General features: G+C 40.8%; 1 protein-coding gene across 1 annotated transcript; it reads right to left on the bottom strand.

The window, feature by feature from the left end:
• Positions 1-10,904: 10,904 nt before the first annotated feature.
• On the bottom strand, positions 10,905-14,575 carry LOC114451197 (kelch-like protein 10). The gene is made up of 5 exons (XM_028429772.1): positions 14,460-14,575; positions 13,407-13,890; positions 11,613-12,149; positions 11,336-11,485; positions 10,905-11,216 (listed from the first exon to the last, which is right to left on the bottom strand). Exons 1-5 carry the CDS (start codon positions 14,573-14,575, stop codon positions 10,905-10,907), a joined length of 1,599 nt encoding a protein of 532 aa, XP_028285573.1.
• Positions 14,576-15,977: the final 1,402 nt, after the last annotated feature.

Genomic DNA, 15,977 nt, shown 5'->3' with positions numbered 1-15,977 from the left:
TGCTCAGCTTGTTCTTTTTCCCACTCCACCCCTCCCACCACCTATGTCGCTCCTGCCCCGGCGCCTTTCACATCAAAAGGGAAAACAAACAAGCAATGTCATTCCTCTATTATTTGCCAGGAAGCCCACTACTCAAGCCTTGACACTTGCATAATGAGAAGTAGATGTACATGCAGCCCTTCTCAGATGAGAGCTCTATTAAATGATCTGCAGCAACAGCCCAAGGAGTTCAGTGCATCAGGAAAAATACACTAGTAAAATACATAGACATTCCCATCTGCGTTTTATGGTATTATGTGTTGACAAGCCATTTCTTTTTCTTTTTTTTTTGAAGAATCTTTTGCACAATTCCTGTTAACATGCATCTTAAAATGGCAAGACTAGAAAATTCTGCTGCTTTGGCAAATAAATATACAAACAAGAATCAGAAATTGGCTACAGGCTCTGGATAGGCCCAAAAAAAAGATTAATTGGGAAACACTGGGCTATAGGGTGTGATTGTGACTTTGATCAATGACTAGGGAAACTCATTACCAGCGTGGGCCAGTGCATGAGGCGGACCCTAATTGCGTGCCAGTCTGTAATTCTGTGCTGTAATTGACAGCTGGATGAAGCAGGTGTGCCCAGTGACACAGTGGCGCAATGAGTGAGACAAAGGAGAAAGGGACAGTGGGATCACCAGACAGCATGAGGAAACAGGAGTGATAATGGATTTTAGAAAAGGCAAAGGAGGTTTACCATGACATAGAACAGTTATTTAAAATCAAAAGAGAAACATTTTAAACTGATTATACTACAGCAAGTGTACAAGTGCCATCATTAGAGGCACACTATATATAAAAATGGATGACACAACAGCTTCTCAAAAATCAGACCAAAACATTTTACTTGCCCCATGCCGGCTGGCTGCACTATAGGACATAAACCCTTCCTCCCTATATGTGAATGGAATGGACACAGAACCAACTAAAAACATTTTTTCCCCATAATGGGTCAATGGCTTGTTAGCTAGCTAGTGTTCTTTATGCAATCTTATTAAGTGTGTCTAATGTGTGTTAAGTCTAAGTGATTGCCATTTGGGGGTGGGTGTTTGGCACACTTTTATGAAACCAACTTCTGGTTCTATGGCGCGTTTTTCACAACATGCCAATGCAATATTTTGGCCTCAGTTTTGTACAGTGGGTGGAGGAAACAGAACTGCATCATTCATATGTAGTCCGAGTACATCACAGTCTTAACCACATTTAGCACTGGTTCCTTAAAGATGTGGTTCGGTTACTATGTTAATGATGTTGTGCTGCTTCATTTTCTTTCCTACATGTTATTTATATAGCATCTTTTACAATCAAAATTATCTCAAGCTGCTTTATAGTATCCCAGAGCCTACAACCCCTCCAACAGGCAGGTAAGGCGACAGGAGCAAGGGGAAAACTCCCTTTTAACAAAATGAGACCTTGAGCAGAACCAATGCATTTTAATGTGTGAAAGTCGCCTGACAATGACTGAACAGCTCCTACTGGTGGAGAGTAACTCCGAGCTAGAAGCCATGAGGTGCTTCACATCTAGTAAAAAGCATATTCCAAACAAAGCCTGTCTGCTCACCTCGAGTGATGCACCAATACAGAGAGGCTTTTTTGCCATCTTCTGGCAAGCTCTCACAGACCAGGGGCAAAGAATGTTGAATTCAATCAAGCACACCATAATTCCTTGCACTGTATGAGTGGGGCTGACTCACAGGCGTCTAATGGCTGCTCATAATCAAGCACCATGATTAAGCACTTGGGGAAGTGGGCACACACTGAAAATCCTTTGGAGATGTCCTTTCCCTTAGAGCTAAGTACACTCATTACCTCGCAACAGCGGGTACGTGGGTGCTTCATTAGCTTTTATGCCGATTTGCCTGTATTTGCTCATGGTTTTTCTGATTTCCAGAGAGTGAAAAGGCACCCGGAGAGCCCTTGACTGTAACAGTTTGAAGTCTGTATGTAGACCAGGAAAGTCTACTGTAGTAATTTCAAGTTTCATGGTCTCACTCCAAGCAAGAAAGACTTTTTTTGAAAACCAAAACCAAAGCCATCCACTGCAGTCCTGATAATTTTACACAATACACTACAGAGTCATTGAGAATGGCATGACAACTTTGGTAAAACACCACCTTGCAGCGCTAACATTACAAACACTTCAGTACGCTCATGAAAACTTCTCACTATGCCTCTTGGCCAATCTTTAAGAACAAATTCCACTCAAAAAAGGTATTTGGTCACTAATTTTTACACTAATTACAATGTCAGCCCCGTCGGTAGAGACTTGACTTGTAGCTGGAGGCCAGACGGTGCATGACATCCTCCACATGGTGAGCTACATTTGATATCCAGACAGATGCTACAGCCACTCAGACTCATTAGCAAGAGCCATCAAGGTTCTGTACCAATAGAAGCAACTCTGACCACAGCCATCTGTATTCTAAAAGAAATAGAAAAGATGAGAAAAGCACAACAAGATGACCAAAAAAAGCTTCGACTGCCTTAGTCATTGTTCAAGAGTTGTACCTCATAACATTTACACGCACAGTCTCTAGTCCTGTTCAGCTATAACAATGGTGCAAATCCACACCTTGTGCATGCATGCATACACACAAATACCACTGCCTGGAGGCACAGTTGAAGATGGATTGCCACTAAGTGTTTTCAGAATCATATTACAGTCCGCAGATTAGAACCATTATAGGTAAACCTCCTGGCAAAAAGATTAGTCTAATTAGTTCTCCCTTCAACTATGCACATCTTTGGTTGGACATATTCATGATGCATTGCCTCTTTAAAATTTAGAGATGCCACTGGAATGCCGTTTTAATCGAGTGTTTTACATTTTCCAATCTGTTTACCCTTGTCATCATAATGAGACTCGAAATGCTCAAATGGCTCCCGAAACGATTTATTGATGATGATTTTTAATATTTGTTTGAGAATTCTTAGCCACAAACAAAACACCAAAAAAAGCTTCTGTAAGTCTTCTACATGAAAGACGTCTTCTATCAACTTCGAGCTGTCTCCCCCCCTCCACCCCTCACCCCCCAAAAAAATATAGATTTGATGATACACATCTCTCACTCCTAAAATAAGCACAGAAAGATGCCTGACAAATGTCCTGATATCTATCAAAGCACTATCTCCTTGTCTTGTTTTTCCCTATCCATGCAGCTGCTGACAATACATCACTGCCTTTGATCCCAACTGTCACAAATGTCTGCTGAATGTCACACAAGTTTTCAGATGGGGCTTCAGTGTGTGCCGACTGTGGGCAACCTGACAGTGGCTGCACGGCTGTGCAAAGTACACACAGGAGTGCAAAGAGCACTGTGCAATTTGTATGTATGTGCGGCTGTCCGGGTGCATGTGTGTACACGTCTGAGAGCGAGCCTTATCCAGAGAGGGATAAATCCAATCCATTACCTGGCGGGGGCTCAGGGCAGCTCAATCGATGGCACTCTCAGTGGCTGCTGATGAACTTCCCTCTCTGACAAGGTGTATCATTCAGACCTGTCAGAGAGCAAGACTGTCTGGCATTTCAAAGTGCCCAGGAAACTGAAGGCCAAAAATTTTACTTGAGGGAGTATGTGTTTACACTGCTGAATACATTTGTGTTTATAAATGATGCCCCACCCCACCCCACCCCCACCCCCAACGACTGACGTGAATGGCTACAAGTACAGCTATGTGTATCCATCATGTTAGAGCATTGCTGAAAGCGTGTATTATCAATCCATGCATGGGCTGAACATAAACTGTAATTATATTCAATCACACCGAATAGGAAAACACTGAATAATATGCTTTTGGCATGTCGAATCTGTACTCATCTACAAGCATGTTTTCTTATCGTCTGGCTGCCACTTCCCTTCAACCTGAAAAAAAAAAAAAAAAACAGAGGGATGGAGAGATGGAGGAGCAGTCAGTGTGAAGGAGGAGGAGGAGGAGAAGATCAAATGGCAGGGCGGTTATGAGATGTGTGCCTGATGCCTTTTCAGACTGCACTGTTTTGGCCGGCGCACCAGTCAATCACAATTACAATTGCGAGGAGAGATGGGAGCAGTGGTGCAGAAAGAGCAGGAGTGATAATTACAATGCAAGGGACAAGATAATGGGAACACGCTGCACTCTCCCAATCATTTCATGTATCAGCTGCTGACTGACCCCCCCACCACCACAACCCAACACCCCCACTGACAACCAGCAATCACAGGTCATATTTGTGAAATCCAAAATGAATTAATTTGAAGAAAGCAGTGGGGGATGTTATCCGGCTCTGTGTACGCACGTGTTTGCATGTGTGCATGGTTTTGTCAAATGTCAGAGAATATTTGCTTCTCCCTTCCCCTCTTCTTCCCCATGAAATAAGCATAGCATTCCTTCATCACTATAGGATGAAGGAGAGGAAGGGCTCTTTAGGCATGGATGTCACAAAGCATGTCAATCCCCTGATAGGAGGGGGATTCAAATTGCCAGTTCCTGTCCTAGGAATAAATCAACACATACTATATTATCATCACTGGGAGCATCCCTAAACCACACCTCTTGCTGATTACATCATGCAATCATATACTGTATATAAAGATGGATGACAAAACTGCTCTGCAAAACACCTGGATTGCCCCCTGCTGGGTGGCTGCAATATAGGTTGTGAACCCCACCTCGCCATGTTTGTGAATGGGACACAGCCCTAACTAATATTAAAAGTTTATGGCTTGTTAGCAAGTTGCTGATCTGTGTTCAAATGCTCATTTTTCCCCAATATTCTTTAAAACATTCAATTAGTCCATACTGGCTAATAAATTACAATGTATTGTTGCACTCAGCAGCTGATGTAGCAGCAAAAAGCTGAGTGAACAGGAGTGAGCTAGACACACTAACAGGTGGGTGGAATAGCAAACATGTGGCTTCATCTCTTAAGCTGTACTGTGCGGATTTTGGCTCAAAGACCTCTTTCCAAACAGCTCCCTTTAAATATTGTTGGCCTCACTTTTGTACAGGGGCCAGAGGTGTAGCCATGTCATCCATAAATAATACATTCTTGTACATACATATTGTTTTTGTTTCTCGTTTTAGCTATACTCAGCTAGTAATGCTGTTAGTGTTATTACATGTTGTGCATTACCTCCCTATGCTGGGAGCGGTACATACTGCCCTGCTGCTCTTCCTAAGTATAGTCAGCTGAGAGCATTAATCATAGGATCTTCTAAATTAAATTTACCATAGCGTAAAGGGGCTTAATGAAAATGAAGTTGTTTATGATGTGCATGATTACAAGGGTATCTTACTGGGAGGTACTTGAGATGAGCAATGGGATTTGAGCCACTTGGAGAGGGGGCAACTCTGATCACCCAGTGGACGCCTAGAAGCATTCGAGCAAAGGATATGGGCACTATCAATCACTGCACTGTTATTGAGGAAGTTGTTTGTATTTGTCTACTGCTACTACAACAAGTGAGAAGTTAGAGGTGAAATTCTTTTTTTCTTTTTTTAAACTGCAGGATGAATTAATAAATCAGAAAAATATATTGCACTTTAGCACACATCATTTGCAACATTCAAGGGAACAACAGGTCAGAATACTAAAAGTCTTTGAGAGCATTGTTTGCGTCTGCCAGCACAATGTCAGTCAACTGATCCTTGCAACCAAAGCTGTTCACACAAACACATGCAGATTACAAATTACATGCAGCCACAGTCTGTTTAAACAAGTGTCTGCGATAAGGTTTCTGCTCCTCCTTGGTAACAAACACATAAAAGTTACAAAGCCATTTTGCGCTTAACAGAACTGAGCCCACTTTAAACGACTGAAAGGGTCGATGTTGACCTTGCACTTGAGTTTGGACTATTTGCTGCTGCTACTTCAGTTGACTCTTCACACACCTATGCATTTCTGCATACTGCATGTAGAGACAAAAAGAAGGAAGGATGCAGAGGCAGAGACCACACAGTTAAAGCTGCTTGAGGGAGAAGGCAGAGCTAATCCACAGTTATCAACACTTTTAAGCTTGCAGACTTCAGAGCCATTTGCAAACACCCCCACCTTTCTCCACATTTCCACTCCACATTCCCTTTTCACATGAAGATGCTTGCGTTTCCACCTGAACCGCCTGCTGGTGGATAGCACTGGTTTCCAGGGAGACGCGCTGAGATGTACCGGGATACAATGCGTCATGCCCCATTTCTGCTCCCGGGCACAAGCCACACAGTCTTCCATCCAGCAAGCTTCTACCTGAACCTGTGTTTACCACATCATCTCGAGCTTTCACTGATGTATTTCAACCTTGTGTACATGGCCATTTTGCAGCACATTTCAGTTTAGGTTGTATAATTGGATCATCATAAAATGTCTGCTATTTTTCAATGTTTACCCAAACTGCAGTAACAACAAACAGGGGATAATGAACATGTCTGTGACTGAACTTTGTGAAATTCAATGATACAACAAGGGACACAGACATTTATAGAAACTCAACTGATCCAAATCTAACAAGACAAAATACAAAAAAAAAGCTGTCAAGGCATGCCATCAGCACAACTAATCAAAGCCAACCTGAGCATTGAAAGGAAATGTTTCATTGGTGTGGCAGTTAATGTCAGTTAACGTCAGTTTTGTATAAATATGCATAGTTTAATGTTAACAACTTTGTAGGCTTAGCAATGAAAGCTGATGTGAACAGCTGTTGAAATGAGTTTTTAAAAGAAAAAGTTAAAAAATTTAAAAAAAAAATCTACAGGTCAAAGCAATAACATGCAATCAGTGTGGCCTCTGTGCAAAGCAAGAAGATTATAGAAGGCAAAAAATGTTTTCTCAGCTAAAGAAAGGATTAGAATTTCCAAATTGCAATTAAAAATATTTAAAAGTCGCAGTGAGAAAAAGTTTACAGCACAGACTTATTAGGGAAAGACACATGTCAAGTTCTTTCTAGTGCGCTGTATCATTCTAATCCTTGTAATCGCTTTGGGCGCATTATGGAGTCTGAGCTTCCTTCTTGCATGATATTGATTTGTTGCAGGTGAGGAAAGCCGATAGCATTTCTTGCAGGTTTAGAGGGGGAAAAAAACAACAACAACAAAATCAGCAGCAAAGTGTCGTCATGGAGACCACAGTGGGTTGAATTTTACATAAAAATGTATCTGAATTATAAGGCGATGAAGACACAAAGATGAGATGTCAGACTGGTTCTACAGTGTGTGGTGCACCAGCCTTACTATGGTGCTGAAAGATAAAAATAGTTCCATCAGTCCCAAAGCACAACTCTTCCCTACAACCATGCAATCATTGTAGTGTTTCATGGAAGTGGAGGAGGCTCATAGCTGGAGTGGAAACTTGCAAGTGGGCACTTCTGCCTTAGGGGGAAGTGAAACACAATACTATAATGCCCCCTAGTGATGAAATGAGACTTATACATCTGTAGGTATCAAAACAAAGACAATTTCTGTAATTATTATAATCTAGCTTTTGAACAGAATATCACAAAATACCTATTAGTGTGCTGCCTGCCTTAGCTGTAAATGCTTTCCACCTCTGTCCTCCATTAGGCCTTCCTCTCAAGCCTGAAATTCAGCAAATCTCTGGAACAGACTACGCCACAGCTTCTTCTTCAACCCTCTCATATTTAGGATTCCACCAACCTCACAGGGCCGTATTTCTTAAATCTTCCGAAGCAATCAGATTTCACACTTTTTTTTTTCCTGCCCCGGGTAAAACAGCCTCTACACATAATCCTGTTCTTACTGCTTTTCAGGATGACAACATGAACACAAGCCCCTTGGGCTGTTTGTGCATTGGTACACACATGTGAACATTGGTCTGCTAAATAAGACAAGGAAATTTGGAAAGGAAAGACAGCACTTGAGAAATGGCCGTATTATCTAAATAAAAGTAAAAATAATTAATTCCTTCTGTCAGTCCTCATTAAAACAATGAAAACTTTTCCTCCCACAATCTAGTCTACAAACACATTTAGTGCTGTTGCTACTTGCTAGCATGTATTTAACAAGCTTGATAACCTAATGAATACATAAAATCACCTCCTGCACACTATAAAGGGCACTATATAGTACACTATATAGTGCCCTCGCCATTTTGTAGCACTATCTGAATCTAAGTGAACATTTTTAGACCCTATGTAGTGCTCTTAACATATCCCACAATGCATCATGAAAAGTAGTTTAGCAGTAGCAGACCGGTAAGAAGAACAGAAACAGGAGCATTATAGCCTGTTATGCTAATTTTAGCCTGTTATGCTAAGTAGCTTGTTTAACTTGTGCGACAGCAGTGACGTAATTAACGTAAGTGTGCGATATTGGAAACTGAGCCACTAGCTTAACTTTGCTACATGTGCAGCAGACAGTAGGCCTACAGCACGGTCTGTCGGGAAATTACTGCACCTTATATCCTCATATTGGGCAAAATATTACTGTGACTGTGGCAGAATTACAAAAAAAACACAAAAACATGAATAAATCAACAATCAATCGCCACAACAAGCACTGAAAACATGATTTATTTAGTCTTAAAAAAAAATAAAGCATGTTGACTCACCACATATGAAGCAAACGTGCTTGTTGTTTGTAGGTATCCTCAGGGACAACTTTATTCCAGTTCTTCAGTCTTTTTTTTCTGAAGTTATTAAATGCAGCTCTGCACACTCCACATCGTTATTCGGATATAAAATCAATTTGCATCCTTGTCTTGCCTTCTTTTAGTCACTTAACCACAAACTTTCAGGCACTCCGTTCAGCTCCCAGCAGCCTTGTTAGTCACAGGTGTTTCTAGTAATAGGCGCTTCACAGGTGATGCATTCAAGGCCACCTCGTAAAATCGTAATTCGAACTTCGCAAAACCCAGCACCCACATATGGCAAGTAGTAGTAGCTTTATGTAGCTTTACTAGTTTAATGTAGTGTCATGGCTTGCACCCTTTACTCCATATCAAGTGAACTACAGCAACGTTTGAAGTAGCTGATGTTACAAATCTTCTCAAAATTGACAGAAATAAGATTTAACTATATGGGGATTAATATGGGTTTCCTTCTATGTAGGCTACTACTAAAAATAATGCATTAAATTCACATCCATGATGCTGTTTGTAGAGAAAAATCCTCAAGGCATTGATATTTGTGTGAAATAAAAAAAGGTTGGTTGATTGTGGTTTCAAGAGAAAATAGATTTCCTGAAATGCCTAAAGAAATTTAGGAAGTGATAAAAAAAAAAAAAGAAATGGAGGATAGGGCAGAGAGAGGATGTAGAGCAAGAAGGAAAAGGCTGAGGTAAGTTGACAGTGAGAAATCAGGCTGAGAGTTGAAGAATGTGAGTGAGCTTGAGGGACAGTTTGTAAAGGAGGGAGAGGGTGGGTGGGTGGATGGGGGGGTGGGGGGCGCAGAGAAAGTGCAAAGAGAGGAGGAGGAATGAGAAAACAGAAGAAGTCTGACTCTGACAGTGGAGCACTGAGCTCAGCTGATGGCCCCTAATGAAGTACGGCAGCTGCAGAGGAGGAGCCCGCCCTGACAGCCCGAGTCCCACTCTGACGGATGGTGGAGAAGACACACACACACACAACAGAAGACAGCTAGAAATTTAAGCAAAACTGTGATAGACACTGCATGCTAGGAGAAGCAGAGTACTGAACGACACAACGTTGTCAGGATTCTCTGAATATATTGCACGGTTTGCATTCTCCCTCTCTGTCCTCCACCTTTTTCTTCCCCCTGATTTGTCATTTAATAAATTCCTATCTCACCATAATGGTGCGAATCATCGTCCTTAAAGATGTGGAACTATAGTTGTGATGAATCCCACTATGGGGTAAGTGGACTAGTCAACGTATGCTTAGTCTTGGTAACTGGCTGTGGAGGTTCCAGGTGTCCATCTTGCCCATGATCTTGTCTCTCAGGTCAGCTGCTCTTGCGTTGAGCAGGTGGGGGCTTGGTACCCAATCTCGGGTGAGGATGATGTTGTCCCCCCCCCCTGTGTTGTGTTGTATTTCATCAATCTCTAGTTGTGATAGCAGTTGTCATTTGTGGATGTTGGAACACTGAGCCACTAGATGTTTTGGCTGTAGTGTAGATGGTGGGTTTCGAAAGTTTCCATAGGTCCCACATCCACTTCATGTGCTGGGGTTACTCATGTAGTAGCATTCCAACAGTTCCTTGTTGTCATCTCTCTCTCTCTCTCTCTCTCTATATATATATATATATATATATATATATATATATATATATATATATATATATATATATATATATATATATATGTGTGTGTGTGTGTGTGTGTGTGTGTGTGTGTGTGTGTGTGTGTGTCATGTGCAGAAATAGGACCCAAATGCAGACAAAAGTAAAGTAAAACAAAAGGTGACCTTTAATGAAAGCCAAACAGTCCAGAGGACAAAAAATAACTAAACTAAAACTCAGTCCAGAACAATTCAAAATCAAAGAAGTAAAAAGAAAAGGGAAAAAAAAACAACAAACCAATGAGATCTAATCCAGGGGAGGACGGACGAGGGAGTGACAAACAATGAACTGACAAAGACAAAGGGGAGCATGAGACTTAAATAGGGGCTGAGACGAGACACAAGTGAGATCAATCAGGGAGGAGGAAGAAACTAGGAGGAGACTAGACAAGAAATAAACCTATAACTAAATAACAAAATAAACAATATGAAAACAAGACAAGGACCAAACCCAGGATCATGACAAGATAGATAGATAGTTAGCCAACTATCAGAACTACAGAGAAGGGGGATGAAATCAGGTAAGAAATACAGCAGACTGTCCATAACAGAAGCCCTGGAAACTGCTAAACAATGACTCTCAGTCTCTGTTCATACAATAATTCATTCATTCCTTCATTCATTCATATTTATACAAGAAATCATGAATCACGAGGGATGGTGTAGTCGGCCATGTTGGAAAGACCAGAAAGCACACAGCAGCTCAGAGCGATGTGGCCGACGTCCATGTCACAGGCCTGAGACCACTCATTCGTCTCACTGTCATAGTACTCAACAGTAGAGGTGGCAGTGATGCCATTGAAGCCCCCGACAACAAAGAGCCGGTCCTCAACCACTTCAATGCCAAAGTTGCAGCGGGGGGTCATCATGGAGGACACGTTGCGCCAGGTGTTGGTGTGAGGGTTGTAGACCTCAGCAGTCTGCAGAAAGCTTGTTCCATCAGAGCCACCAACCTTTGGAGTCAAAGATGAGAAGAAGATGCATCACTTATCAATTCAATTGTCACATAGTAGAAACTAGCTGCTTTAAACCGCTGATGAAAGCTGGTCACACATTTCTTTCATGCACTTACTGCATAAACATGGTTGTCGTATGCAATAACTCCTACTCCACTGCGCCGGCTGCTCATGGGAGAGATCAGGGTCCACTGGTTGGTCTCTGGGTTGTAGCACTCTGCTGTTTGCAGTTCCTCATTCCCGTCATATCCACCACATATGTAGATCTGAATACAAAAAGGGGGGATGGGGGGGGACAATAAGAAATTGTCATTTTTGTTGGCTTAAACTGGCAGCAGTGTTTTGTAAACAAATCTTTCTGTTCTCTATTATGTTCCATTGTGTTCCACCCACCTTGCCGTTGAGTGCTGTGCAGCTGGCGTCGCTCCTCTGCTCATGCATGGGTGCAATTTCAAGCCACTGGTTGGTTTTGGGCTGGTAGAACTCAGCACTACTGAGATATGTGTGCTCATCATAGCCTCCTATGGCGTAGATGCACCCGTTCAGCACAGTCACGCTCACAGTATCGCGGCGATAGTACATCGGTGCCACCTCTTGCCATGTCTGTGTGCTCAGGTCAAACCTGCGCACATCATTGGTGGCTGTGAACGCCTTGTCAAAGCCACCAACACAGTAGACATACCCATCGAGGAAGGCTGCACCATGATCGGACCGAGGAAGCTCAGAAAGGTTTATGTTCATCCAGTGATTTGCACGGACGTCAAATGCCCCGATTACATTATAGATAGAGCCTATAGGTAGATCCTTGCTGCTCTTCAAGCCTCCAATGGCCAATAGGATGGCAGAAGGCAGACGAGGCCGACCGAGGATTTTGTCTTTGCAATCGACCTCAGAGACCATGGTCTGGCAGATCCAGTTGTCTGTCACCAGCTTATTGGACAGCACATGACTCTGTATGTACTCTGTAGGCATCGTGCTCAGCCTGACCTACAACAATACAGAGAATAAAAAGGATACAACTTAACAGTCTGTGTCAGAATAAATAAAAACACATAAAAAATCATGGTTTCTAAACCAACATCACAATAAATACAACAAGTAAAACAATAAAATAATGGTCAGTTATTTGGAATGCTATTAGCAACCGGAACAAACGAGATCTTCATTCTCTTTGTTCTACATCGTGGCAGTCAGTCAGGCTCAGTGGTGGAATGTAACTACTGTAAGTATTTGTACTTTGTAAACTGTACTTAAGTAAATTTATATGTATTTATACTTTATTTAAGTAAAAATAATAGTCGCATACTGGAGATGCATACTGTCTGCTAACACAAATCCATCCATAATTAACATTAATCATAACATTAATCTACAGCAGGAATTCTTACGCAGTAAAAATGGTGAATGCCTGCCTCATGACACACAGACCCCTGTCCATAGCTGCTTCTGGTACTGAAAATGTAAATTAACTACACATTGTCCATTTTAATTTTAAGATGAAAAAGTCAGTACGTTTACTAAAGTAGGATTGTTGATGTAGCACTTCTACTTTTACTTGAGTATATATTTTGCTGGGTATTTGTACTTTTAGTAAGTAAGTACCAAGGATGGTCAGGATGGACTGAGCCCTCTTTAAAGTCTTATCCTTAGTATGTTTTTTTCATTCCTCTCATTACTCTCCCCCCTTCATCTGTCATAGTATCATTATCAGCTTATTGATTGTCTTAGTTGCATTAACCTGCACACAAAGCTTATGCAAATAGCCAGCATTACATGTTTATGTTCCTTATTAGTTTATGTACTTGTACATAATTTACTAATAATGTACCTGTAATACATTATTATAAATGCTTGTGCCAGCACCCAGCTTTAACAGGAGGTTTAGTAACTTTTGTTTCGTTTTCTTATATTTTCATGTTTTGCTCTTTCATAGGTAGGTTGTCACACCACAAATGCTTGGTAAGGTTTTGGAAAAGATGATGATTTGCATAAATTCTCCTCATCAGAATAGATGATGTCGCACCTTCTGGCCTATAAAAGGGTAAAAAAAGGCTGTACTGGCCATCATCATGACATGGAGCACATCTAATAACTGATAACCCTCTAATGGGCTGAGGTTGGCTTCAGTCACTGTTTTAAAATAGATTAACCTATAATATGAAAATTAGAATATATAATATTAAGTACCTCTGACAAGAGAAAAGCTGCGTGTTCTTCTCGTTTCTTAGGTTCATGTGTGATCCACCGAATGATGGCCTCAAACACAGCTGCCTCCTGTCTCACATTGAGGTTGTCACGACTGATGATGTCACTGACATCCTGGGCCGAGAGCTGCAGGAACTCTTCGCCAAAAGCCACTTCCTCAAAGTGACTGAGGACATAGTGGAAAGCCTTGAGCTGCAGTTCAGGGGCGTGGTAGTTTTTTGTGAACTGCCAGATGCCGATGCAGTTGTCTGGGCGGAGCGTCTTTTCAAAAAAGCTGCAGCATATTTGCACCAGCTTCACTATATTAAGGGAATAAGCTGCCATGAAAAGCCTCCGTGCATTGGACTCTGTCATGTTAACAGAGCCGGTGTATGCAAACTCAATGATAAGCTTCATCATGTCTGAGGATATGTCAGGAATACTGTAGACATTGTTGTCAGCTTCAGACAAGCATGTGAAGAGAGCTCTGAAAGACACAGAAAAAGTTCCACAACATTATACACCACTTTTATGTTTTTTAAAACAGATACTAAAATTAGTCACTAAGTTACTGTTGAATTTATGGGTAACTTTATTCAACAGTCTAGTTAAAGGTCTAAATCTGATTGCAGTAACATTATCTAATTCACTTATGACTTCTAAACTATACATCAAGTTTAAGTTTAAGATAAAATAAGTTTGAGCCTATAGAGGGAGAAATCACTATTAGATGCTTTAATGTCAACATGTCAAACATGTCATATCATCCAAGTCCCACCTGGGGCCAGCAGATTAACACACACTTGTTCACTGGTTTTTTTTTGTCAAGTTAAAACATTAAGGACGGCTGCTGCTTTCTTTATGAGGTTATTTTCCCCAGCTGACAAGTCATCACAACAATATCAGCAAACACACTGAAACACTGTAAGCTATAAAAACAAGATTGCAGTGAATAATCTCCAAACACTCACATCATAAACTACAACAAATCCTTGTTTTTGTCTCTCATGTAAAGGTTACTAACACATTAATTTAAAATTGAGATAATCAGTTCACCTGAAGTAAGGGTACTTCACTAAGATGACTCTGTGGATGGGAAAGTCATCATCCTCCACTCTGATGACAGCATCGCAGAGCAGCCCCTGCTCACGGAGATCTGTGTACACATTCATGTTGACTTTGCAGAATTTATATTTTCTCTGTGTTTGTTGCCTGTCTCCTCTAAGTATATAACAGAAGTTCAAAGGCACACTGCAAATGCAACCCTTGTCATCAAAGCACTTCACATCACCATGGAGACATGTATGTATACATGTCTCCATGGTGATGTGAAGTGTGAAGATATGAATATTTAAAAATCAACTAAAAACACAAATGCAATGCCAGGATAAGTGGTTTTTAAATGTAAACATACATGTTGTTTACATTTAAAAACCACTTATCCTGGAGGATGGAAGGCTATAGGGATGTATTGGAGCAGCCAATAAAGTTGTAGTTGTTGTCATATTGCCCACCAACACACAGCGTTCCATCCTCTTTCATAACATGGCTGTATTATTAGTAATCCATGGTTGAGCTGTTGCATTTGATTTTTCAGTGTGCCAAACAAAGTGGTTCTCTGTTTACAGTTGTAGTCCACATTTTTCTAACATCAACTAACACGAAAAGGGGGGGGGGGGGTGTGTTGTGTGTGTATATATACACACAAGATCTAACTAGTGGGTTTGAGTGTCTACTGTCTACTGTAGTTGTTTTGTAGTCCTACCTTGCAGACAGTTGTCTTCCACTTCCCTCTTCACGATTTAAAAAGTATATTTAGATATTTTATATTCTAAATTATCAACAGAAGGTCATGATAATATAAACACAACCTTGAAAAACTGCCCAGACTGTCAAATAATCATTATTATTATTATTATTGGCCCATTATCCTACCATTCGTCTCATTACGTCTTCTGCATTGCTTTGCACCAAATTAAGAGTACAACAAATACAATGATACCAGACCTTATCCTTAAGCCAACACTTAAAATAATAAATCCCTTTGTATAATACCAATTTGTTTGTATATCTGAAGAGCAAAGTGCATTCAGGATCCTGGACTGTAGGTGGCAGCAAAGCATCACATTCACTTTACATCTGAAACTGAACGCACTGATGAGAATTCTCCACAAGCACTTTTAACAAAGGTGTTATAGACCAAAGCTTGCAACACTGATTAGGTTAAATAAAATTGTTTATTTAACAATCAATAAAAATAAAATTAAAATATTACAAAAATCCTTTAAAATCAAAGAATTGTACAAATCATGGCTCCAATTTATTATTATTATTATGACATAGAAAAATACAAAAGGCACTGTGCATTAGTCTGCTGCATATATAAGACATCTGAACAAAAAAAATAGTAAACTGTGTAAGAATAAAAATAAGGAACCAGAAACACAGTGCAAAGACATATCAAAGAGTAAATATGTGAGGATGGTGGGTGTGTGAGGAGAGAGAGAGAGATGTTCCAAAATCAATTTAACATATTTACCTCATAAGCCAGGGACACCCACAAATATAGTCAGA

Source organism: Parambassis ranga, chromosome 18, assembly GCF_900634625.1.
Source record: "Parambassis ranga chromosome 18, fParRan2.1, whole genome shotgun sequence".
Taxonomy (NCBI): Eukaryota; Metazoa; Chordata; class Actinopteri; family Ambassidae; genus Parambassis; species Parambassis ranga.
This window is presented reverse-complemented; position numbering and strand designations above follow the sequence as displayed.